This window comes from Ips typographus, linkage group LG16 (assembly GCF_016097725.1).
Source record: "Ips typographus isolate SLU linkage group LG16, UJ_Ityp_2.0, whole genome shotgun sequence".
Classification (NCBI taxonomy): Eukaryota; Metazoa; Arthropoda; class Insecta; order Coleoptera; family Curculionidae; genus Ips; species Ips typographus.
In genome coordinates, this window is record NC_138437.1 from 4,809,083 (window position 1) to 4,836,876 (window position 27,794).

At 33.4% G+C, this 27,794-nt stretch overlaps 3 protein-coding genes across 13 annotated transcripts in view; 1 reads left to right on the forward strand and 2 right to left on the reverse strand.

Annotated features, from left to right (window-relative positions):
* The window catches only part of osa (trithorax group protein osa), a 32,359-nt gene extending 22,853 nt beyond the window's left edge, over window positions 1-9,506 (reverse strand). For 9 of the 10 annotated variants that reach the window (XM_081994459.1, XM_081994464.1, XM_081994463.1 and 6 more), the window contains exons 1-2: window positions 8,489-9,506; window positions 6,299-6,697 (exon numbers count right to left, since the gene is read on the reverse strand). In XM_081994459.1, coding sequence (XP_081850585.1) covers window positions 6,299-6,697; window positions 8,489-9,001 — 912 coding nt within the window. In that variant the 5' untranslated portion in view covers window positions 9,002-9,506. Of the gene's footprint in view, window positions 1-3,105; window positions 3,233-6,298; window positions 6,698-8,488 lie in introns of those variants that run through there. The other variant, XM_081994465.1, reaches the window with a different exon arrangement.
* A 2,070-nt stretch (window positions 9,507-11,576) lies between these two features.
* Window positions 11,577-17,090, reverse strand: LOC145739111 (protein MEMO1). The gene is made up of 6 exons (XM_081994469.1): window positions 16,826-17,090; window positions 16,643-16,724; window positions 15,988-16,169; window positions 13,180-13,291; window positions 12,907-13,126; window positions 11,577-12,855 (listed from the first exon to the last, which is right to left on the reverse strand). The coding sequence occupies exons 1-6, from the start codon at window positions 16,872-16,874 to the stop codon at window positions 12,613-12,615; spliced, it is 888 nt and encodes a 295-aa protein (XP_081850595.1). The 5' UTR covers window positions 16,875-17,090; the 3' UTR covers window positions 11,577-12,612.
* Window positions 17,091-17,891: 801 nt separating this feature from the next.
* On the forward strand, window positions 17,892-27,470 carry Strip (striatin interacting protein). Of its 2 annotated transcripts, XM_081994466.1 has the most exons (13): window positions 17,892-18,095; window positions 20,995-21,114; window positions 21,648-21,931; window positions 21,987-22,162; window positions 22,219-22,373; window positions 22,426-22,584; window positions 23,953-24,333; window positions 24,386-24,630; window positions 24,684-24,911; window positions 24,966-25,137; window positions 26,302-26,506; window positions 26,558-26,652; window positions 26,707-27,470. In XM_081994466.1, exons 1-13 carry the CDS (start codon window positions 18,015-18,017, stop codon window positions 26,899-26,901), a joined length of 2,496 nt encoding a protein of 831 aa, XP_081850592.1. In that variant the 5' UTR covers window positions 17,892-18,014; the 3' UTR covers window positions 26,902-27,470. The 2 variants fall into 2 exon arrangements, with proteins under 2 accessions (XP_081850592.1, XP_081850593.1); XM_081994467.1 differs by lacking the exon at window positions 21,648-21,931 and having other exon boundaries at window positions 17,934-18,095.
* The last annotated feature ends 324 nt before the right edge of the window (window positions 27,471-27,794 follow it).

The window sequence follows — 27,794 nt, forward strand, 5'->3', positions numbered from 1 at the left end:
TACTCATACAGGTGCAAGACATTTGCATGGATTCAATAAAGTGCATGCATTGTTTTGCAAAGTAAATTAAGTTCTCAGGAACAACAATAACCAAAGAATATTTATAACTTTGTGGCAAATACTATTCATTTGTCAAGTTCAGGCGAGACGTAGTTAAAGCATTGTCTACTAATGTTCCTCCACATAGATCAACTTTAGAAATACTGCAGAGTAAAATGACAATTGGATCCAAAGTGAAAAGTTCTCAACTGAATAAGCGAAACATTAATAATTCTGAAAATCAAAGAGCATGTGAATAGAATACGAAATGCAAGATCGCCGGAGCATACAATGTGCCAAAACCGGACATTATAATTGAGTAAGTATGCAGATAATGCAAAGTGTGGCAAGGTCAGGGAACTGATTATGTAACAATTTAACCGTACATTTTTAACGCTAGCATTTTTACATAAAAAATAAAGTCTTGCATTTTTTATTAGCTCGTCCATATATTTCTGTTATGCGTTTATCAAGGTTAAAACGCTAGAACATCCCACACATTGGCACATTGCACTCAAACACCTGACATTTAGATATAGAATGTAATCCTGTAAAGTAGTTAATACATCAAAGAGGAAATTCTAAAGTGAGCTTTTAAAAGTATTAACCTGAAAGGGAAACGTATCAAAAGCAAAAACACCAGCCACCCTTTTCAAATCTGAATAAAGCTTTAAATTAAAATGCAGTTATTTAATGAATGGATGGTTAAATTTAATATCAGAGAGAAACTAGTTCAGCAACAAAATACAGGGCTTTATAGAAGAAGCTTAAACCAGAGTACTTAATTGAATTAAAAAATTAATCCTTGAACTCAAAATTATTCTGAAACAACCGGAAGTCTAAAAGCAGCATTATATTTTGAAATCCACATTTTCAAGTTCAGTGTTAATTATAGTGGTGTTTATGTATATAAGTCAAATACTCAACGTATCTTTAATTACGAGGAAGTTTTGAAAGTGAACATAATGCTTTTAAAGCCTTGAATAACTTTTCAGCAGCTGACTGTAAAAACTCGCTATTGGCTAATTTTGTGAAAGTATTTTATATAGCTTGTATATGCGTTCACTGTGTAAGTACGTTGATTGATGATCGTTTTATACACACGCCAAGCATTTTCTAGGTGGTCGCTAAACAACTCGCTCTATCAAGCGGCAAGCATAATGCATTGGGGCTTTTCTCTTTATTAATTACACAAAAATGCTTTTTAAAGGGCCGCGACGATCGGCTGTTTGACGTATCACGAAATATGCCCATCAGTGACTAGCATTAACCGTCGGGTTTCTTTGTGCAGAGTAATTGATCAAATGTGCAGTACAATTTTCATGGTAAATTGTAGGACATATAGATTATCATCAAAAACTCTACTAAAGAAAACTTAATTATAAATACTTGACTTTGCAGAAAGAGAATCAAAGGAGAAGATTTTGGCATAGTAAGAGCATTACAATGAATGAGATCATTTGTGTACTGCCATCCAATACTTTGTGCGAACCAGATAATTCGAGTGTAGCGAGATCATTAGCATATCACAAGCACGATGTTGTCATGTTTTATAACAAGAATGGAGATATACAGACCAAATTATTACTTTAAAACTGACCGCAGTAGTATTTGGAAAAACAAAAGTATTCACTGTAACTGGAGATATCTATAGGATTTTTTCTGTGGTCTAGTTCTTGGAGTAATAGATCATATACAAGACTCTTGTTACTTTTTGAGAACCGAGAAACACATGTTGCCAACAAAGCCATTAATTAAGGAAGAGAAAATGGAATTGTATTATTTCCGTTCCTGCCACTTGCATGCAACCTCTCAACCAGGCAATCTATGGGCCTTTTAAGGCAAACATGCAAGGTGTCATTCAATGACTATATCTTTAACAATCCTGAAAGGCAATTACAACATATGAAGTTGCCAGACTGACAAAAGAGCCTTTCTTATGGTGTAAAGGAAAGTAGTATTGTTAGTCTATTCACTTTAACAAGAAATCTCTAAGTAGACTCATTCTGGCCGCAGATGACTCCTTTCATACCTATTTAACATTACAGGGTGTCCTTTAATACATATTTTTTAGGTAAAAAGTACCTTAAGAAATGACACAAAAGAAACAGGTAAACAACTATTAATAACCTGTACAGTATGACGACAGTTATAAAGCCATAAATGCTTAGAGGTCTTCATCAAAACAAAAGAAGACAACATCAGTTGATGATTAAGATATTAACAATCTATCTTAATTTTTCTTGAATGTATCCCATACTTTCTGAAATTTGATATCATCTACTTTAGGGTGGTATAATTTTGGTTCAGGCCGTTGGAAGGACACACAGGAGAACTCGAACTAAGGTAAACAAGCTTATGCCTTATCCTATAGGCATTAGAAAACCAGGAAATCTAAAAATCATTGTCAATTATACTTGTGTGATGTAATATTCAACATAAACCACCAATCGTTGAAAGACTATATTGAAAAAAAAACAAGTATCATTGAAATTCATAAACAGGCTTGAAGTCATGCCTCTGAAAGCTGAAAGAATAAAAATGGTTTCGACGAAGCGATATTATTCATTTTGAATCTAAAATACCTACCGCAAGCCACATATTGAACAGAAGTGTAAACAATAATTATTTAGCCAGTTAACTTCCAAAACGCTGCTGAATCCATAAATTTTAAATGAAGGGAACGTCATATATTTATTCACAATGCGGGACCACACAACAGTCCCGAGCTTTTGAGGCATTCAGTAAGTAAAATTCTCCAGAAACTTTCCGCATAAAATACCTGGTTCAATTTACCATGTGTCACAAACGAATTACACGTTAATGCAATTTCGATTTGCTACTTTGATACAATTTTTCATGGATTTGAATGGTTGCGGAGGTCTGTACGTTCCATGTGATGCACTTGTATATTTAGTGACTAAACACTTTAAGCATATACGTTTTATAAGTTGATTAGTTACCCATAAATAACTGTGGCCTTGACAGTTTAAAAAGCTGAAACATGCTTACAACCGCCAGAAAAATGCCTGATTTCATCTCGGAACAGAAACACAATTTACCTACATATCAAACACACATCACCGGTCCTCCCATGTAAAGTTTCGTGCCAGAACCAGAAAAATTCGTTTACAAAACGCGAAAACACACTTAACCATTCTATGCCGGCCCGCGTAACCTCAGCAGGATTTCCAATCACCACTACGATGACTACGGCAACATAGCAAAACTACGTCAAAGCTTGGCAACGGCGCAATGAAAACAACGTTACTGCCAAGCCTCGCTTGAAAGGAGCAGACAGCAAAACGATTCGAAATATAAGGAAGCTCAACTATCCTGGCTTTATACAGCATTATCAGTGAAATATTGCTTTTATTCAAGATATTTTGGATTGGATGTCACAGTTCTGCAAAAACCTAAATACGCAAAAATAAGTTGTTAAAACAATCAAGCAATAACAGTATGAGAGTGTAATAATTGTAGCATGGTTTATAAACAATTTTCTGAATGGGCCTCGTATTTCCTTCTGGCTGTCTGAGCATTTCAGTAAAATAAAGAATGGGAGACAAACTTTCAGAATATACAAACACATTGCGGCGGTTTTTGATGTGCTCTGCGTTATTCTGACTTTTTTTTATTAAACTCCTAGGAATCAGTCAATATTTTATTAAATAAATCAGGCGGAGTAAGACAAGTTAAATTTCATTACTGCAGTATATGAAGCCTAAAGTATTACAATTAATTTAAAAAGCACCTATGCATATTACATTTGAATGCCTGGTGTAGGACGATATAAAAGTATTTAAAATGATAAGTCATGACAAGGAAGTAGTTACTAAGAGAAATGAAAACATCCTTTTTATGTCCTGGAAAATGGGACAGGATGGTAATTGTATTTATGAAGTGCCACAGCCATATAAACAACTAACTTCACTATTAAAGGATATGAACTAGAACTTAATTTATGTTTCCACAAAAGCTGAAAACGCGTGCAAATTTCCATTATCACCTAAACATTGAAAGGAAAAAGTAATAATCTATTGATGAGCACTGCTAAAATGCTTCTCATATTTGGAGGGACCTTTGATGCCTTTCAGTTACCTATTCTAAATTAGACAAAAGCCCATTCAACTGTTTAGTGGATAAACCCAGAGAAAGGGAAGAAGCAAAACAATAAAACGCGTTGGGATCTGAAATAATAGGAGCAAATTAAATTTTAATCGGTAAAAAGTGGTGACATTATGGTGAATATTAAATACATGGGGTGCACTAGATTTCTATGAAAGCTGTTATACTAATACTAAAACAGGACAAATAGTTCCTCGCCTCAAAACTTGTTGTTGAAAATGAGATAGAAAATAACGGCAAATCTTAGGATTAGCCTGAAAAAATTTAGTTATAAAAATTCTTGTAGAGCTGGGCGAACATGAGACAATTTCGTAGATAGTATTACAAAACCCCACGTGTTTTTACAGTACGTAAGCGATAGCAAAACACGGTGCAGCGTACTGTGTAGCCAGCAATGTTGCCATATACGAAATTTCTAATCAATAACGCGTTTATGCCAGCACGTTGTAGAGAACAGATGGCAGCGTTGCTCACTGTTCTTGCTATCACTCGGCCACAAGGGAACTTCGAAACCAAGCCATGGAATATTACAGCGGTGTTGTCGATATTACAAACTGTATTAGAACAACTCTTATTATTTTACACTATTTTACAAGCTGTATCTAATAATGTCATCTCTTGAATCAGTTGAAGTTAATTACAGATTAAATATAAATTTTATGCAACAGAAAACGTTAACCAAACTATATTCTGTTAGCTAAGCATACCTAAAAGCAAACCGTATTTCCTTCTTCTAAAAACTCTGAGAACCATCTGGCAATGCTGGTTATATGAGCCAACAAAGTGATGTGTACGAGGGCTGTGAATATAACGACTATGTTGTTGCCGGGCGCATTTTTAGAACAGTTTTGCATTGAATTTTAGAGTTGATAACTCGCTGCGGATTATGATTGGTTGGGTTTTTAACCCCGAACACCGGCAATGGCACTGTGGACGTTAGAATTGAAAACCGAAACCCTGTACAGTCGAGTAAATAACGTGACGAAAACTCTCCTCAAAAGCAGTTTGCTTGGAAGAGCAAATACGAAACGTTCTTTGGACTTTCGAGTTAAATAAACGACTTAAAATCCTTCAGTCCCTGCCTTGTTGGCGTAGGGAACATGAATGAATGATGCTTAATATCTCTCTCTGAAAACGGGTAGAGTGTTTAAATTATAATGCTTGGAAATGACGTAAAAATATCCGCAAAAAATGTATGGCATAATAGTAGTACATTTAGCAGAATAGTAGGTTTATGACAAAGACTTTTTACAGGAAGACACCAAAGCACCATCCACCTAAAGCAGAATGCAAATATTGGCACATACTTCTACAATACAATGGACCGTTTTGATTTACTACCGGGTCCCCGTTTACTCCCACACAATGAATTCATAATAAAGCACGTGCTACCAACCAAATCAGTTTAGATATGTTGACAAAGGTCAAGTCTATTTAATTACACTTAAAAGCCAATATAAACAATATTGAGTAAATTAAGGTATACACACTCTGAAATAACCAGCTATAAAAAGCCAGGCTATTACCTAATTACTGTTACAAGAACTTTAGATGATTTTTGAAACCGCCTTCTAGAAAGTGGATAATGATGTTGGCAAGTGAAACTCTTAAAAATCAATTCCCAATTACTCAAATTGAAAACATTCTACCAAGGGTGATTCCGCTGATGAATGGAATTATGCCGACAATGTGAGAGGGAGAAAGAGGAAAAACAAACCACCTGTTAACATTTTTATGTACCAAGAAGTTTACAATAACATAGTAGGGTAATCACCTGTTTCAACATATACTCCCTCAACAGAGCATTTTTATTCTAAAGCAATGCAACAGTACATAACAAGAGACTTTAAGTTGTCACAAGATGAAATGATGAATAGATTGGTGGTTTTTTTATGTGTATTCCCTGGTATCATTTACCTGGGGGTATCCAGATGGTTTACCCATTTTATATAGTTTTTCAATTTATTTTATAGGTTATGTAGGGTGTACCAAATCCCATTATTTCTCTATTGATATAGTAACTCTGTAATCCTCCTGATGACATAGGTATCAAAATATTGAACAAATGTATCTTAGACCCAAAACCACACATTTTTTTAAAGTTAGAAACAAAGAGGTTGAAAAAACTTACCGCTGCATCAGGCCCATGTGCGTTAGGTGTTGTAGGAGGAGGCGGCCGACTAGGAAATCCCTGTTGGTGTCCAGGAGGAGGTTGATGTTGGTGGTTGTGCTGCTGAGGACTAGGAGGCATTTGTCCTCCAGGACCAGGCCCAGGTGAGTGACTTATGGGCGGCTGCGTGGGCTGAGGCGAAGGTTGACTTACAGGCACAGAACTAGAGGAATTTTGCTGAGGTTGCGACGTGGGCGGCTGATTTTGCGGTTGTTGCGATGGTTGTGGCTGGCCGGGACTACCTGGACCGTGTTGGGAGTGTGGAGACGCTCCCGAAGGCGGCGGACCGCCCGGCCAGCTTGACCGCGAATCGTACCCGCTTGGTGCTGAAGTAGGTGCTCCACCATAAGTCGGACAAAACTGCAAAAATGTTCAGACATTAGAGAACCAAGAACATCAATTTTTTATCTATATATTACAAAGAAAAGAACCAGAAAAACCCTACATATATTGGTGCACCAAATAACAGTTATAAAATGTAATATCATCCTTACTAAAATCTGTAAAACCTAACCCAAAAGTAATACTTTAACATATCATATATGTATTACAAAATAGTGGTTTTTAAATGCTGAAAAATTATGCAGTTACGCCAATTGCACAATAAATAAGAAGATAAGTCTGGAATTTACTTTTATATCATAAGGATTATACACTCTTTAAAGGTCAAAGAACTACAATAAAAACAAATTTTGTCTAAATAATTTGTTCCTTAACAAACCTGACCTTTACATTCCACTAAAACAGCCTAGGTAATTCCTAACAAACAACAAGCAAAAAATATATATTCAAAATGTAACTATCTAGTAAGTTTTGATTATTGATTCAACTCCCTGTATTATTGTAGCTACTAAAAATTTGGGTCAATATAAATATTATCCCATAATTAAAAGTAGGTATATAGAACAGTGAAATGAATCATACAGTGAAGATTGAAATGTAATGGTGTCCCTTGCAAAACTGATAATCACATTTATTATTTACTAACTTTCCAAGTTGTTTGAAAATGTTTGATTACAGACTTTGTTACAAAACTCTATAGGGATTGACATACATATTATGAAAACTACTTAGTATCAGCTGTAAAACTAAAACGACATCATACATAAACCACTTTTAATAACAAAGCTATTGACAATCTTTCTGCCATGTTACAATATAATAAAGCATCCTCGAAAGCATCTAACATGTATTAGTCAATAAGCTATGAATCTAATAAGCATAGTAACAACTAAAATAATGTAAACAAATAAGAGATGTGCTGTAAAATGGGTTTAAAAAAGTCACAAACAGGCAAAATCCTCAACACAACCATTCCACTTAATGATGCAATTAAAGATTTATAGGTATTGTTAATGGTTATTAACCTTCTGTATAGTTTAAGTTTAGATATAAACAGTCAAGGATATTTCCAATAATGAAAATTCACCATAAAAGTACCTAATGATTGCTGTTAATGACCTCTTATTTATATATTACAATTTGTAGGTTGTTTATCTAAACCAAACCTCTAATAATAGACAAGTAGGGTATGGCAAGGTGTAGGGCAAAGCAAAAATATCGAACACCTTATTTTCAAATTTCTGTTAGTTTCCATGTTAGTTTGTTAAAGGATATTTAAGTACATACTCTTTTCAGTAAACTACTCGAAATTCCTCACAAACAACACAATTTCCTTTCCTGAAATTCTCTATTTCCCAAAAATATGTTTTTAAAAGGGGTTTGGTTTAAGAAACAGTTTAATAAATTTTTACAATAATGAAATGCTTGGCAAACAAATCAGTAAAGTGAATATTAATAAGTAGGCCTTAGATATGAAATGTTGTATATGGAATCAAGTTCAAGGTCATTACTTTTAACACCAGGTTGCTTGAACTTTCCAAAACTAACAATTACATATAATGTATGTTATTTACAGGTTCAATAAACTAAAAGAGTTGCTCTTATAGGACCTTACTACAACTTGAAGAAGGTACCTTAACTGCACTACTAAAGTAGTCTCCTTCTATGAGCAGCAATGTAGGAGGCAACATTGAGTGCAAGCTTTATTTAAAGAGACATTACAGAGTTTAACCAGCAAGTACTATTGTAGCAGTCTAAAATTACTAACTAAAGGAAGGCAAGCATCAACAAATATAAAAATGAACTTACTCCTTGTTGTTGTCGGTAAGGGCCTGGAGGAGGTGGCCCAGGAGCGTAATTTTGTGGATGTTTTTGTGGCCACTGATTGTAGTGCTGCTCTGAGTGAGAATAATTATTTTGGTAGCGATGAGGCACAGGATTTGGGTTTTGCAGCAGCTGATTAAGAGTTGGAGTTGGGCCTGAAGGTTGAGTGAGTGGAGGACCCGGAACAAAACGGTGCTGAGTTGGCGGTGGAGGCAACTGTTTGGGGCCCCCTAAAGAAGGCTGGCGCGGTCCAAACGCGTGATCGGATCCGTAGGGAAACGGCGCGTAACCGTGGCCGGCTTCCGGCGGTGGAGCACCTTCTGTAGTATAAGCGTTTGAATCTGTTGGGACCCCCGAATTTCCCGAGCCCGAGGATGTCTCCGTTTCACCTTCTATTGCCCCGTTATTTGGACCCGCGCCGGCGGTCGTAGGGCCCTGACCGGCGGCGCTGGGCACTGCGGTCGATCCACCGCCTCCGTCCTGCCTATATTGACTCATTTTTATGGCAAAGTTTTGCTGCCGGTCTTTTTAGCCTTTGTATAGTCGTTGCCAACACCCCGCCGTTATAGACAACAACGAATATTTTTCTTCATTTTGGAAGCTCGTATCGCGTCCTAATCCTGGTAAATACATACTAAAATTATCCTTAATGTCACTTGATCACTACATATGTTCCTAAAAAATATCACACAACGTCACTTTTCGTATTTTCTAAAACGATAGCCACATCTGACACAAGTTTAATTTCGTCGCTACTTCAATAACACGAATGGAGGTTATAGCGTTTATGGGTAAAAGTCCGCTTCCTACGCCATCGCTTTGTCACCAAATCACCAAAACCGAATTACCTCCTAAGAACAATATAGAAACCAACGTTCTCTGCAGTACAGTTACACTTCACGTTTATGTACATCCAAACAATTTTTTGATCAGTAAAACCGAGAAATTACATCGGAAAACTCAGGACTACTTTTCATTAGGCAAGCACTTTTCGCAAAGAGACAGCTTAAACCTGGCGGACAAACCTAGAACTTTTGACAACTTTGACAGCTTCACTGTTTACGCGCCAACCTCGTTAGTTTTAAATTACTAAAAACACGTGTAATAATATACTGATAATTCAGGCAGATCACTTAAGGAACAAAACACTAATTAAGCAATACAAACCACCAATAATATCTTGATAACCAAGTGTTAGCATGTGTAAAGTATGTGAAATTAAAATCATAAAAACGTTTTAAAGTTTTATTACCCAAACATGTCACATATCTACAATTGAGTGTTTTCAATTTTTGGAAACACCATACAAAAATATAATAACAGAAAAAAAGTACCCCATTTATATTGTTTTTAATTCAAAGTCTTTTTGCCCTACTTTCCGCAGATACTTAAGTAGTGTTGCGACATCTTACGGGAAAACAATAAACTAAGTCTGTCCATAGGGACAGTACGTTTTTTCAAATATTTGCAGCAATTCTAGAAAAACATGAAAACCCTTTTAAATGCCGTTAATAATGTTGCAGACTTAAGATTGAATAAAAATAAGCGTTTAAATAGTTGCCCAACGATCACAATGTTTTTACTAAAAATGATTTAATTAAGCTAAATAAAGGTATAAGAAGAGTAACAAAGTATTTATGATTACATTAAAATATGAATAATCCTCCAGTTGAATCTAGTAATTGTAAAGCATGCTGCTAATTAAAGAAATATTAGTCACATGTTATGGATTGTTCTATAGTTATTAATAAATGAATCACAAAAACACAAAAGGGGGTTTCCCAAATAAACTAGAATAGACAGAATAAATTAAGTAATTGTATGTGGGTGGTTACTAAAAGTGAGTTGATCTAGAGGACAATGGACAGATAAAGTAAAATAAGAAATAGTTAAGTTAAAAAAAGGTTGTTAGATTGATATATCTAGATAAGTAACTAACTAACGCTAAAACCCCATAAGAAATGAGGAAAGCATTCAATTAGGTCACACTAATGTCAGTATTCAGTAGTCAGTACAGTGACTTACTACTTCACTTGTCAGCCATCTATCTATCTGTCTAGTTCTCCACATGTCTAATAAACCGTCACTTTTCAGTTTGGACATGCGTATATTTGTTTGTGATTTTTAAATCAAATTAAAGAAGTTGATATAAGCAGTTGGTTAACTGCTAACTTTACGTAGATATAAGTAAAAATACTTTCTTAAATATAATGTACCATTTTGAATCATATAAGATTTTTGCATTGATTTGACATTTCTTTGAACTCACTTAATGCGTGTTGCGCCATCTTCAAAGAAAAAAGCAAAGCGAGTAATCGATTTTAATGTTTTCTGGATAATCAAGTAAATATAACGTTAAAAGGTAATCGAAAACCTAACAGCAAAATATTCTTATATAGGGAACTAATTTTTCTTGAAATCAATACTGTTTTTACATGGTTTCAATATCATTTAACAGGTTTTTTAAATTGTTAAAGTGGTCTCCTTGGCCATTTGGAAGCGCCTAAGACCATCATTTGTCCTTGTAGAGCAGGCTGGTATCGTTTAAAAACTATGTATGATATTGGTGGAAAATTAACCTTTTCTTGACATTTGGCAAAGGATGATTGTACAAGGGTTTACTGTACCGGACCTCCACGGCGTTTGCAGACATTAACCCTCTATACATCGTAGGCTTGAAAAACTGCGATACTATACTCTACAAGCTGCTATCTCAAGCGGCTTATTCAAGTCAAGTCAAGTCTCTTTTTTAACAGGCTTGAACTTACCAAGTCTATTTGAATCGGCTTAGAACAAGAAGACAATGCGTTGTATACGGATTGTGAAGTTTTTAAATGATATTTGGCTTCTTTCTCTGTCGATTTGTATTATGAATAAGGCTTAAATCTTTAACCTTATTTGATTCCATCTTTTTCTAGTAAAGGCTTAAAATAGGATTGCCTTTATATTTTTCCAATCTTCAAAAAAGCTGCGATAACTAGGAGGCTTAAATGAGCCGACTTGATTAAGTCTACGATGTATAGGGGGTAATTCTTATGTTTTGCTATTTTAGATATAAATATAACGAATAAAGTGTAAATTACAAACGAGTTTATTATCAAAAAGTCTTCATAAGGTATTTAGCCTAACTAGAAAATTACTCTTATACAATGTCTGTTTCAATAAAGTTGACCAAAATGATATAGCGACTTATAAAATCTGGTATGCAATGATGGTAATAATGAATTACAATAATTAACGAGATCCTACACAAGAACTTAAGCTTATCAGCTATATAGGTATATGTAAAAAATTATTCTTAAGGTAAAGTGTATAACAAATACTTTGATATTTTTGACGGAAACTTATGGCATAAAATATCGTAGCATACCCGTTTGAGTTAATAAAAAGAGTTTTTAGCTCTGGGTTTCTTTGGGAGTATTTAACCTGGACGGTGGAACTACATAGTAAAATATTTGATATACACCTCCTTAATAATTAACTTAAATAACTATATATCGTTGAAAAGTATTTTGAGTCACAGATAAGCTTGTTATTTGCAGAATATACAGAGCAAAAACCGTTTCATATTTACATATAAATTGCTAATTAACAACACTTATTTTGGATCTTCTCTTTGCGTCAAGAAAGTAACAAACTCAGACTTTACTTGATATTGCCTACCAAAAAACTGCCAACATTCAATATGATGTAAAAATCAATTGTATAAAGTTAAGTGTAAAAAAACAATTATAATATTAATGGTCATTTGGCCACTATAAAATATAAAGAAATATTACACTATATATAATTTGATTACAAAGATAATTGCACTTACATCCTATAGTACAAGTTCCACCACATTATTTACTTCAAAAATGGACTGACCACAAGACAAAGCAGAAAGGAGCTTTTTACTCTAATATGAGTTTTTCAATGTTCTTGAAATAAATAATAATATACACTGAATGCAACAGTAAAACACAGAATCGGTCAGTGTAAAATTATGTTCAGTGTGTTACTGTACATAGTGTAAGAGTGGAAAAAGTACTAGTTTGCTATCATAATACAATTAATTTACGGTAGTAAGAAAATCTATGAAAATAATTTGATGTAAGGCCCCTCTGATACTAATCAATTACCAAGGCTGCCGAGGCATAGCTTACAGACGAATCATTCATATTACGACACTGACTGGACTGAGCATATTTTAAAAATTTCATGCTAGCAGTTTGGGTATTATCATTACGAAGTAGTTCCTGGACAGCCTGAAGCAAGATTCCAATGGGATGTCTGCCACATATGGTGTTACCATATTTTTTTAGGTAATTAGTGAATTCTGTCGGATTAAGGTTCTCAATAATATGCATACCCTAAAAATCATAAAATTACATGTAATCCGGGAAGATATAAAAAAATACTACCAAACGATCTAGGCCCTCAATGGACTGATAAATATTCTCATAAGATCTGTCGTAATAAGTGTATCTAAAGCGATGACCCCAATGACAAAAATCAGAGGATATCACAAATAAATTCTTAGGATCGGCTAGGTACGGCGCTAAAATTCTGCCGTAATAAGCTTCTTTTTCGGGACTAAGAGATCCAACTAAGATAGGGACTATAGTAAAGTCATTTTTGTAGCTAAAACTCAATGTATGCGAAATTTCTGTTGTTCTATTCAGTTACTAACTTACTTTTCCATCACTTTTGCAATGTAAGGTAAATGCATTTCTATGCTATGCTCATTTTCATCAGTGTCTAACTCCATCCACTCAAATTGACCAGTCTTGTCTAGTTCATTATTCACTGAAATAAAAGATAAACATAGGTATCTATAGAGAATTTCTCTAATAACTCAACTTATATTTGTAGTATAAAATAGTAAGTAAGGTAATTGTTTACTGGAAACAATAATAATAACAAAAGAGGTATTTTGACATCAGTATTTACTATGTCTGTCTCATTTTAACTCATTGATATAAAGCAAGATGGCCTATGTTACTCCAGTTTACAATTCAGGTTAATTAATACTTCCATCAAAATATGCCTAAAATATTTCAAAAACGCCATCTTTCTTTTACATTTTTGGCGTCCCTGTGGTGCAATGGTGCATACAAGAACAATTTGCAATAATTATTTGGTGAGTTTCAATAGTTTAAGTTAGTCTTAACAAGGTTCATAACAGAATACTGAGTTCAAGCATTATAAATTATAACCAAATACTTAAAAAAAAAAATCAACAATTTAGTAATTAGCCCCTTCCTGCTTAACCTACAAAATTCTGATTTCATTCTAAATTCATTTTTTACAAATTATTCCAGTTACCTGCAGCATACAATTTACTTGTGAAGTATTAAGACCAACTGGTGGACCTCTCATAGGTTCTACAACAGGTTTATACCTATTATACCTATGAAAGGGTTTTACATTATTTTATATTGATACATTCTATATTATGTTTGTTGAGCTGAGTTACTTATCTCTTTGTTGCTAGTTGGGTCTCCTGTCTTACCACAAAAAAACAGTTTGTTGGGTTTCCCAACAATTTTTTTTTGTGTGGTGAGACAGAGAAGACCCAACTAGCAACAAAGAAATTAATATTCATTCATCACATACTTTTCTTCTTTTCAATTTCCATCATGTGTGTGTGTGTGTATTAATAAATACATGGAACTATTAAAATAGAAAAAAAAAAATGTTAAGAAACCTACCTACCTATTTGCTTTTTATCTCAAATTGTATAGGTACACACTTTTAGCAGTAATGCATTATATTATCAGAAGAAGATAATTGTTTATAATATAGAATTACTTGATTGAGCTTTAACTTAGGTATTTTTTTAGTGGAAATAATAATAACAAAAGAGGTATTTTCACATCAGTATTTCCTATGTCTGTCTCATTTTAACTCATTGTGATAAAGCAAGATGGCGATGGCCTATGTTACTACAGCTTAATTAATACTTCCACCAAAATATGCCTAAAATATGTCAAAAACCCCACCTTTCTTTTATATTTTTGGCGACCTGCTGTGGTGCAATGGTGCATACAAGAACAATTTGCAATAATTATTTGGTGAGTTTCAATAGTTTAAGTTAGTTTTAACAAGGTTCATAACAGAATACTGAGTTCAAGCACTATAAATTATAACCAAATACTTAAAAAACATTTTAATTCAACTATTTAGTAATTAGCACCCTTCCTGCTTAACCTACAAAACTCTGATTTCATTCTAAATTCATTTTTTACAAATTATTCCAGTTACCTGCAGCATAAAATTTACTTGTGAAGTATTAAGACCAACTGGTGAACCTTTCATAGGTCCTACAACAGGTTTACATCTATGAAAGGGTTTTACATTATTTTATATTGATACATTCTATATTATGTTTGTTGAGATGAATTACTTATCTCTTTGTTGCTAGTTGGGTCTCCTGTCTTACCACACAAAAATGGTTTGTTGGAAAAATAGAATTTTACACTATTTTCAACTCAGTTGAAAATAACATTAACCTAATCGTCCCAACACAAGACCACTGACTTACAGGCTCAGTCTTGATACCTAAAAAACCTGATAATGTGGATTTGAAACTGTAAATCAGTAATGTTGGGATGACTAGGTTAATGTTATTTTCAACTCAGTTGAAAATTGTGTGAAATTCTATTTTCCCAACAAAATTTCTTTCTGTGGTGAGACAGAAGACCCAACTAGCAACAAAGAAATGAATACAACATACTTTTCTTCTTTACAAATTTCATCATGTGTGTGTGTGTGTATCAATAAATATATGGAACTATTAAAATAGAAAAAAAAATGTCAAGAAACCTGTTTGCTTTTTATCTCAAATTGTATACACACTTTTATCAGTAATGTATTATATTATCAGAAGAAGATAATTGTTTATAATATAGAATTACTTTATTGAGCTTTAACTTATATGGAGTGTTCTGTAATTCAATTCTCCAGGGGCCAGACATCTTATAAATGTTTTTATCAACATGTTACTGAATAAACCATATTCAATAAAGAGCTCATATTGAATTACATGCTTCAATACAAAATTAAGTTTATTTGCCAGTTAGAGACTCTTCAGAGTGTGATAAAATAATTAATGATTTTCACTTATTTTTTTTGCTTTCACAGTTATTATTTACTGTGAAAAATAGTTATAGGTTATAGGTAAAAAATAGTAATATAAAAAAATTATTCTTTGTTTGACCTGGGTCACCTCTGACATCTTTTTTTACCAATGTGACCCTAGCAGTTGATGTCATCTGACAATAACCCTAATATCATTTGTCAAAAAAGAAAAACATATTTTGTTTTGTGGTATTAGAGTAAAGATATCAAAAATATATCACAAACAATAGCATCATTTCATATTAGAATAGTTAAATATTGATTTTAAATCAATTCAAATTGATAAGTTCATTACATTCATCTTGTATTAACAATACTTTCAGAGTAAGTACTTAATAAAACTTATTAGAAAACATACTGACCTGTCATGTCTATGTGTAGGTCATACAGTGGAGTCTTATATTTCTGTGCACTGGACAAGGCACAACCTGACAAACGCACATGGTGAGAAGGGCCTAACACAAAGATTCTTCGCACAACAACAGGGCTGATTTGTCTATAGGCATGACCTCCACATGCTCCACAATATTGATATCCCGCATGACTAAAAGTTGATAACTGTACTCATATTAGTAATTTCCTTAAGCTTGATTAAAAAAAGGCCAAAAAGGGTCATGTATTCCAATGGTAATCCTGGTAGTTCTGTACAAGGTCATATTTGAGAAGTATAATTTCTATAAGAACATTTTTTAATACTAAAACTTTTTGCTAAATAATGTACCACAAATATAAATTTGGCTTGAAACTATAGACATTTTTACCATTGGAGAATTAATTTAAATTAAACAATTTACTGATAGTATGATAGAAGGATTAGCAGCTCTGCATCACAGGTTTAAATAGATTAACTGGCATTAATTTACTGATATGACTTTAGAGGTACTAATTATTGATTCAAATAAATACATACAGTTTTGCTAAATAAGAAAAAAGATACCTAATTGCAGATTGGGGGTAGTTTTAAATTAACAACAAAATTTTGTAGTATAATAATATTAATGTAGAAAATGCACTTACGGGGCTATGATTGCTCGAGCAGGTCCATGAGATAAATCAGCTTGGTGCAACCAAGATTCCAGTTGCCTAGATAGTTCAGCACCTAAAAGAAAGTTGGTTAGAGCTATAATACAGGTATTCCAAACCTCCACAAAAAGAAAGAAAATAAAATCAGCTGATAAATGCATTAATTAATCACTTCACCTGAATCACTGTACCAGCTTCCTGCATGTAGGGCTCTTCTTACAGGCATTGTCAGTCTTGAAAAGTACAAATTCTACTTAAAAATAATAAAATGTTCTTTTGCTATTCAGTAATTTATTAAATAAAGTATGACAACCTTCTAAATTTCTAAAAAATAATTCAATACAATAAAAATGAGCTGTAGGGCGCACGCGCCCAGTGCTATTATCTAGATATGGGCTGTAATTAGATAAAGAAAGCATCATCATTTGTATGAGACCAATTGTTTTTACTCCGAAAAAACCTACAACATTTTAACAATTGTAATACAAAGAACCCCATCGTTGATCATTATATTTTATTAAAATGATATCAAATCCTTTCTCAGCATTTTGTTGTTTAAATGTTTAATACGTGTGCCGCCATCTATTATTTCACAAGCACAAAATATGCTGACGTTTGACTAAATCATGTCCACCTACAAATAGGAAGATGTTGTTCTCTTTCTAGTTCATTTCATGGTACTTCGAAAAAGAGAGAGGGCGCAAAACAACAAAATTAAACTGGTATCGTGTAGTGAATGTGGGTCAAACTGCCAGGTGCCAGGTGTGCATTGTGCCATTGATATTAAATTATACTCACTACTCAGTACTATAGTAGTAATGTTTACCCATTAAACGAAACTAATGTGCAATTAAATCGATAAGTTTCTAATTCATAGTAGCCGCTGGTATCCGGTTTCTAATAACATTATATTGAAGTTTATAAACTGTAAATTAATACGATAATCGATAAAGCCAAGCAGATTTAACCATTTTTGCTTCTGAATAAAAGGCCGAAATGAAAACCAGTCAGCGAAAAAATTTTTGAAACGAACATAGTAAAAAAGTGTGGTGGGAGGGTAGTTTTCTTTGGTTCTATCTATACACATCCTGTTTTCGAATCCAATGTTTAAACTGAACAACATTTTAGTTTTTAATATTATTTCATTTTTTCTTAAATCGGGATTTGAAACTCCTTGGATTAGCTGATTGTCGTCTGTGTCTGAGCTGTCAGTATCAGTTATCAATTATTTGATTTCTGACATTTGACAGTAAAATGTAATGGAGTCGTTGGCGTCGGTAAGTAAAAAGTGAAGGGTGAACTATTTTTCAATTTATAGTGTAATTAGTGTGAGAAAAATCAGTGAAATAATGCTTAAGTTATTGAAATGGATCCAAATGGCAATGGCAAAAAGGAATTCAAAATTGCTTTAAGAGAGATAATCCGACGTCATCGCCAGGACTCCGATGTAAGGGCCTGAACAGTGCTATAGCACCAAGAAGTAGAATTTAGCTGGTGAAATTGTTTTGCTTCTAATTTACAGCATTTAAAAGTTACTAACTGGTTTGTGTGTTAAATTTCTCAAAGGATATTGATACATTATCATTTGGTAAAAGATTTGTGTTATGTATTTGATTTTAGTACTTCATGGTGTATCTACGGTGTACATACAGCTTTGAGCCTTTTACATATTGCATGTTCCCTGTTGGAACTGTTAATATTTTCTGTTTATTTGTTGTGAAGTAAGCTTTTTTACATATTTATTTGGGCATGTCTTTTTAACATATCTAACAATGAGTCTATCTAAAACTGATTTATCCAAACCTCCAACAAATTCCCTTTTGTTTGAAAAGATTGTACCTATTCTTGTGTCTGCCAACTTCGTTGTCAAGATTCTATTAATTTTATATCTTCTCAAACACTGTTCAATCACATTAAGTTGCATACAGGCTCATTATTAAGTTCCCCCACCCAGAAGTAAGGTTTCTGAGTTGAAGAAAGGATTTGAACATACCTCTGCCCCGACTAGCCCACTGAACCTTTTTTCAGAGCCTAACAGATCTAAAATAACTAGAGTTATGAAAGAACTTTTTAAAGTGACAGATCGACCTAAAGCATCTCTAGAAGGGTCTGATTTATTATCAAAAACAAAACAGCCTGCCTCACCTGGCTTTTTGGATGAACTTCTTTGAAATGATTGAAACCTCAGTATCTGTTGAAACTTCTAAAAGCCTTTGGCTAAATTCAGGGTGTCTAAAAAGTCTGGAATAATGCAAATATGTCGAAAACTACTAATTTTATTTTTCATAGTTGCATATTGTTATAGTACCCATTGGTTAACCATTACAGGGTCATTCACAAAGAATATTAACTATTTTAATTCACGCCTAACATCCTGTGTAATACTTCAGATTTTAAGAGTACTCATAAAGACCAATTCAATGATTTACATGATTCCTACTTTTTTTGCAAAAACTCCATTTTATGTAGTATGGAAATTTGATTAACTTTAGGACACAGGAAAAATGGATAACAATTCAACTTCATATTGAAGTTATAGCTTTTATTGTTACTCCTACCATTGTTATAGGTGGGTACACCTCTCAAAAAACAAGAGTTTTAAATAATTAAGTAGATAATTAGGTACATAGGAACTTACTTATTGGAATTTTTTCATATCATTCCCTCAAATAAAGTTATAAAATTGTGTAGGTATTGTAGAATTGGTCTTTATGAGTACTCTTAAAATATGGAGTAATATGCATTAGATTTCAATTAATAAAGTTGGTATACTTTGTGACTGACCTGTATACTTGCAAACCTCATTTCTCCCTCACATTATGTGCTCATATTTACTATAACAAAATGCAAACTTTGAGACAAATAAAATCAGTAGTTTTTGAGATATTTGTAATATTCCAGACTTTTTGGATACCTTGTATAAGTGATACTTATATTAACACTCTGACTAAAGCCTCAGTTAAAGTTGTTAATTATTGTTGCAAACTTTTTTCTAAATTTACATTTACATCTTAGTAGATACACCTGAGGAGGAACCAGTATTGATATGGAGCCACCAAGAATCAAAGAACTTTTAGAAGATCTGAAATTATTGAAAATAGGTGACTATGATAACACTAATAACAGACAGTACAGAGTGTAACTCCAGAGAAGCAGAAAAAATTAAAGAAGAAGGAGGAAAACTCTAAATTAGTTGGCTTAAAAAATACCAGGTGTCCCAAAAGCACCCTGGACATAGGAGATAACATGGGAAAACGGTTTTGATTTTTTTTGCGCCTGTAGGGTTTATTTAATTGTAAAATGTCCTTAATATAAGTTCTAGAGTGCATCTTCAGCTATCAACCTGTAATTTTTTAGAAGAATCATAACAAAGAATTTTCATTTCACCTCTTTGCCAATACTTGTTTATTTAGTAATGACTATTAGGCACATAAAGCAAAAAAAAATGGAGTGCACTAAAAGATACTATATTACAAGCTAGTGGGAATAAATCTGCAAAATTGTCCCACCACAACTGCAAATTAGTATCCCTTATTTATACAAATTTGCTTTCCAAGTTTTTCTAGGAAATGTGGTTTCTAACATGAATGTTGTTCATAAAAACTATCAAAGAATTATCTTCACCTTCATCATTTTGTTTAATTTTCTTTGCTTTATGTTATGCCTATGTGCATAATAGTTACCAGGAGGTTCAAATTTTCGGAATTTTGGTTAGAGGCGTTTTGCGTCTAAACGGCTAAACCCACAGTATTGAAAAAATTACAGGTTGATAGCCAAAGATGCACTCTTCAACTTTTATTAAGGAAGTTTTACAATTTAATAAACCCTACAGGCGCAAAAAAATCGAAACCGTTTTTTTATGTTAATCTCCTATGTCCTGGGTGATCTTGAACATCTGGTATTTCAGAAGTGCCTGAAATATTAAATTACACAAAAATATCTCTAGATTATAGAAGAATCCCTTCCAAAATACCTGTATATTCCGCTCTAAGAAGGACCAGAAGAGAACCACGACAATCACGACAGGCAGAGTCTGCCCTAGAGTCTGCCACACCTACTGCCACCCCGGATGATATTTGGCGTACACCTTTTAAGGGGTGCTACTGCCATGGCATCAAAAAGTTCCTTTTGCCTGTAGGATATTTGTTCAAAAAGCATACTTCATCCAAACATCCCAAATCAAAACACCCTCCTGAGAAAAGACCTATTTATAAATCTAATGTGGGTACTAATTCTGGTTTTGTTTGCTTAGTTGGCTTTTTTGTTTTTTATTTTGCTTGCACTGTGGAAGGTTGATTGAAGGTATTTTTAACTAAATAATGTATATCATTGATTTTAATGTCTAGGGAGGGGGAACTGAGTCCCAAGAACTGGACTTCGTTTACGATGACACGGATACTTTTCCAAATGAAATCGCTGAACTCTACAGTTATACTGAACAGCCGGAGTTTCAACTCAATGTCAAGGTAAGTTTACTATTTCCAGAGGGTTTCAAGTAGTTAAATGCAGAAAATTAAATTGTAATGTTAAAAAATTGTTAATCTAATTTTGTATTATCATATTCTATGACCTTAGACTAGGTGTCTATTTTATCTTTATTGGGATGATCTGGTTTTTTGTTGAATGTCTGCTATTATTTTTTTATGTCTAGACTACGTTTAACCCGGATTATGTTTCATCCTATCCAGTAAGCAAATCAGAAAGTCAATAATTTTTATTTTTTAAGGATAAGTTTTTCTGTTTTTTTGTGAGTCTTATTACTTCTTGCTTTAACTTCAAATTCTAGTTTTTTTGTCCATTTTAAAGTTAAATGCAGTTGTTTAGTTAAATTACTTCAACTTTGTTTTATCACTGTTGTGTGTCAAATCTGAATCCAAACCTCTTATATGGTCCAAATTATGCAACCTTCAGTCGGATTCATTGTTTCAGTCCTGTTATCTATTCTTTTAAATCAAGCGAAATTTTAATTGTTGAAGTCACAACAACAAAAATTGTTTAGGCATTCGAGGACCAAATGGAATCGTTTAAACTACCACCCAGCTGGCAACATTTATCGATAGAGAAGCGTAAGTCGGTAGTAATGAAGCTCTTAGACCAACTAGAGTCTACGCAGAAGCCTCTGCGGATGAGGACCGCGCGGTGTATACTTTACATCGCGCAAGGCTGTTGGGCCGAGGTCCAGTCTGATGCAGAACAAATGCACTGGAGCAGAATCAATACTCTTCTGCTGTTTCGTTTAGGAACGTTCCATGCGTTTACAGACTTACTTAGTCTCGAAATAGAGTAATTCCTTATATTTTGTTTATTTAACGTAATATTTATTACTTATGTTTTGCAGCAATAGCACAGCTGCACACGTGGCAATGCGTAAGGTTGCCGTTTCGTTAGCGGATTCTATAGATTTAAGGGTCATTCTCTCAGTTATGTATACTATTGTAGAAGTAATACGAACTGAAATGGCAAACAATGAAAGCGATTATTCCCTTGAAATTTTTGCGTTCACTTGTGAAATTGGTGAGGTTCCGTATTGGGCCCTAAAGTGTCCATTGTTACAGAAATAATTGTTTTAGGGTACGGTCTTGAAGAGGATCACTTGGTTATCAAATTACTATCCATGGTGACAAAGTTTTGTAGTGGAGCCGCCCCCCACTTTCCCATGAAAAAAGTCCTTCTACTTTTGTGGAAACTTATTCTTATGACTTTAGGCGGAATGACAAAACTCAAGGTAGATTTTCACTGATTTATTTCTGTTTAAACAATGTATTTTGTGGTGTTAGGAAATGAAAGCGGAAAAACGGCAGAGTGCAAATTTACCGCCCCAAGATGAAGACACAATGGAAATTGCAAGAACAATGAGATCTTCTTCACCTCCTGCTAGTGCATCAGATTTGCTGGAGGCCCAAAACCAAAAAAGAAACACTAGACCAATTAGACGGGTATGTAAAACTTTGTTTTTCTGATAATATGGGATTTTTTGTGACTTAATAACCCATAATTTCTGAATTTAAGAACAATTTGGATGGTTAGAATATCTAATATTAAAATCATTTTTCCCATTCTCATTTTTTGATAAATACATAATCATTTCTTGATATTTCTTTCCTATTCTTCAATTTTTAGGAAATACTGAACTTTGAAGTAATAATTCAACAATCAAACGACCCATTTTTTATTTGTGCCAGGTGTGAGTTAATAAGTCCTCATTACAGCAGTATTGTTGTTTATGTTTGCGTTTGCGATAAGTAAACGCTTTCGTCTAGGATATGCATCTGCAAAGGCTTTGTGTTTCATTGAGCACATTTACATCGTCTATTTAATCGAATCGTTTGTTGCCGGGAATCCGAGGTTATATACAAAGCTCCAAGGCGAGTTTAAGGTTTAGTAGCTTTATTGGTTATGTTTTAAATCGGTAAATTGTACAATATGTATTATGGACAAGAAATGAAATTTTGTCTTCTTTTTTTGTATCAAAGTCAATTCACATTCCATATATCTTTATTCAAACGGCTTGAGATATTCAAGTTTAAACCTTAAATTAGCAATACGATAAAAACCCGATGAGTTAAACGAACTTACTCAATTGCTTTAATCAAGTTAAACATTTTGAAAATTTACAGTACAGCGACTGTAAAAAGCTCAAAATGTTTGTCTTGAACTGCTCCTTCATTTCCTGCTAACCGTAAGACGATTGAACATATACAGAGTGACTAAAAAACAGTCAAACTTGAAAGTAACGCTTTGCGCCGGTTGTTACCGCGTTTATATCCTGTTCTAAGTAGATGCAAACCTAGTCCACTGGGTACAGAAAGTCATTCTGAACATTTTTGCCCTCTTGAAAAATTTCCGTATCAAATCACTAATTACAGGCTTTAATTTTATGATATTGCAGGAGTAAATGATTAATCATTTTTAATTGGCCCTTAACTAGCGAATTTCTATTATTGCAGCTAAGAAATTGAAAGAAAAATTGTCATATAATCTTAAAGAAAAATTATTGTCAAAAATCGTGAACAGACTATAGTTAAAATTCATTAAGAAACATAAATGTGCAGTGTTTTTTGTTTTTTTTTTTTTTAAGAAAACTTGTAGTACTTTGCAATAAATCAATTAAACAGAAACAGTAATTTTAAACTAATACAAATCTTTTGTTAATTTTGTATCTATTGAATACAGATGGTTGCGTGTTGATTAGGTGCGTATTTAAAATTAAAAGCAAACTCATATACTTTTCAAACAAAATGAAGGTGATAAAAGAATAAACTGTACAATCGCAAAAAAAAATTCTTTGAAACGTTTTATTTCAGAGCTTAATGAAACAAAGCAGTCTTGATGACCAAGAGGCTTTAGGCATGGAGATGGAAACGCCTATGGCTAGCGAAAATGGGGACGAAATAACCGATATGACTGAATATGATGAAAGAAGACCAACAGATAATAATGAGGCAAGCCAAATGTTCAATAGCCATATTTTAAACATGTATAATATGCAAGTATCGCCGCCTCCCCAACATGACCCACCCATTGCAAGAGGATTACCGTGGAAACCAAAAGTTCGTCAAAAGGACATCGACGCATTTTTGGATGCGTCGAGAATGAAGTTTCTAGGTTACACCTTACCGGGTGATTCAGAAACTTTGTTCGGCTTACCCCAACCTATTCATGAAGGAGTACGAATTTTGAAAGAGGTGTGCAAACTTTCTAAAAATCATATGCTAAACTTAACAAGGAAAATTTTAGCACGTATACACATCGCTAGCTGAACTTCAAATCAAGAAAGAAGAAGAAATCGCCAGAAACCCGATATCGACTGAAGAGCCCGAAGTGGAAGATAACCCAACCGAGAGTTTATACCAGGCTATGTTGCCAAATTTACCCCAGTATATGATTGCCTTACTGAAAATCTTGCTGGCTGCTGCCCCAACATCCAAAGCTAAGACTGACTCTATTAATATTATGGCTGACGTTCTGCCAGAAGAAATGCCGTAAGTTTTGCAATTATGTTGAAATATCACGCTAATTTTTATTTTTTTTTTAGAATGACCGTGCTGCAATCAATGAAATTAGGCATTGATGTAAACAGACATAAAGAAATTATAGTAAAGGCAGTATCTGCCATTTTATTACTATTACTAAAGCACTTTAAATTAAATCACATATATCAATTCGAATTTATGTCTCAACATTTAGTTTTTGCGAATTGTATTCCTCTAGTGTTAAAATTTTTTAACCAGAATATCATGGCGTATATCGGCGCAAAAAATGCGTAAGCTTTGTCATATTAATGGAAAATAACTTTGTTGATATTATGTTTGTTAAGGATTCCCATTTTGGATTTCCCGGCATGCATCATTGGAGACCAACCCGAGTTAACGGCGGAAAGCTTAGAAATTGGTGATGCAGCTCAATGTTCTTGGAGGAACATCTTTGCATGCATCAATTTATTGAGAATTTTAAATAAATTGACCAAGTGGAAGCATTCAAGAATAATGGTAAGTTTTTAATTTTGAGACTTGTAATTTGTCTTTTTTTAATATGTTATGTTCTGGGCACATTTATTGACTTACTTTTTTGCTATAATTATTTAGCTATACAGGTTGGACCAAGTTGATTTTTTTTAGATTCAATTATGTTCTGGAGAAAGCATGATAATCAAGATTGCTCTTGAAAATATCTATTTTAAGTGGAGACACATTCATTATCTATTTTTAAAATATTGAGTTTTACAGGGTGGCAAAAGCGTACTGTAAATCCACTTATTTTTCTATTAAAATTGCAGAACTAAGTGATGTAATATAATTTTACTTAATATGTTTTTTGAATCACTCTGTAGGTTGGTCACCACACTACTACAGTTAAAATAAAGTAATTTTACTGTTGTTACTTGTATTCAATACCGTACGATCATATCGACGGACCATCAGTTTTCATAAATAAAAAATTAAATTTTAAATAGAAACAGTCATATGGCCTTTGTAACTTATTGGAATATTTCCCTTATGTGTTAAATGTCCCATAGGAGTGCATTTTCACCAGAATGACAGCGATAATAGCACTGCACATATCTATAACGACTGCATTGTTGTAGAGCCTATTGCTAGTACACTAATTGTTGTCGTTGTGCAGTTTTTTTACTTTTTATAACCAAACAATGTCATACGCGATTTCAACGAAAATTAATGAACGGTTTGGAACTTGCTCATTGAGCTCCATTGAGCAATCTATAGTTGCAACAAAACCAAAACATTTTCTTTATTCGGAAAATATTCCCCAAATATAGTATATATTTGATAGTTCTGTGTTCAAACTTGTTATCTTTGCAGACTGCATTCGGTCATTTTCATATTTTTTTCTAAAAAAGCCCTCCATCTTCGGTGTCGGGCTCTTTCGCCAAAAAAATATGAAAATAAACTCATGCAGTTAAGAGATAACAAGTTTTTATGCAAAATTATCTTTTCATGCAAAGGTAATTATATAAAATATAATTACCTTTTTTAGGCCATGTGATTGCAAGATAGCTATTTAAAGCATTTGTAACTGAATTTAAAAATTAAAAACAATCATGTGACCCTTTTAGACCTTCTTTTAATCGTAAAAATGACATTGAAAGCTCATTTTTTTAATTAAATTTGACTTACTGTTTTCTTTCCATTTAGATGCTTGTGGTGTTTAAATCAGCACCTATCCTGAAGCGAACATTAAAAATTAGACACGCTATGACCCAACTTTACGTCCTGAAATTGTTAAAAATGCAAACAAAATATTTGGGGAGGCAATGGCGTAAATCAAATATGAAAACCATTAGTGCCATATACCAAAAAGTTCGACATCGCCTTAATGATGACTGGGCTTACGGAAACGGTATGGGAAATCAGGTTTAGAGATTGTTGTGTAACTAAGACATTTTTGCAGATATTGACGCAAGACCGTGGGACTTTCAGGCTGAGGAGTGCTCTCTGAGAGCCTCTGTAGACCGATTCAACAACCGCCGTTATGGACAAGTGCACGTGAGTTTTATTACTGCAGTCTTATTAAAAAGACTATAAATTTTTTTGTTACAGGATAGTGAATTTGAACCTGTTGACAACAGTGTTAACAGCGTGTTAGGCAACGCCCCTGAGCTGTCAGAGAGCTTCAGAGGCCACTATGGATTGTGGCTTGAACAGGAAGTGTTTGGACCACCGATTGACTGGGACAAGTTGCTCTTAACACCCCAAAAAGAGGAAACTACTAAGCCTGAAAATGACGACAATTAAAACCTTATTAGTTTTTTTTTAGCTTTTAGTCAAACAATAAGTTAGCTTTAAATTATAAGTAGTTCGGCTGTTGGAACAACTATCAAAGGTCAATTTCTGGAAATTTAATAGTTGTTCCTATTTTTCTTATACAGTGTACAAATGCATGTGCTTGTATATTTTTCCTTATTAATATAGTCACTGTTAAATATTTATTACTGTAAAGGTGGTGCATTTATAGATTGACTTTACAACACGAACTTTGTTCAAATACCAAATATTTTGTTGTTCATTCTTAGTATATTAATGAATCCAGCCTTCAACAGGTCAATCTATAAATTTCGTTTAATAATCCGTAGTTTAAGAAGTGATTTGTTACAGAATCGCAGTTATGAGCAGGCTCGTGTATTAAAAAATATTAATTTGTAGTTCTATTATCTGATCTTCTTTTTCAAGAAATTTGTAATGTTTTTAGTCATTGATAATCATTACGTTTCTAGTTTGAAGTATAATAATGTTTATTTATACGTTCTGTGTATATTTGAGATTATAATTTGATATTTAAAGTTCATTAGATTCAGTTCAATTGACTAGTTGTATTATTTTGAAAATCACAAAAGAACTGTTTCAGTAAGCCCTACTTTCATAGAAAAATGTAATTCAATTACTTTCAAGTAATTGAACTACTAAAATTCAATTACTTTTAAACAACAATAATAATTATAATTTGTTACTTACTAAACAAAAGCAGTTGTTGATTTTACTGTTTTTTCAGTAGTTGAATTACTTTAAAGTACAATGGTCCTCGGATAAGTAGCAATGAACGATGTTGTCAAATTTATACAGTGCAATCGTTGTTTTCTCGGCAGGGTTGCCTGATCAGATTTCCCCAAACAAAATAAAAAAATCCCCAA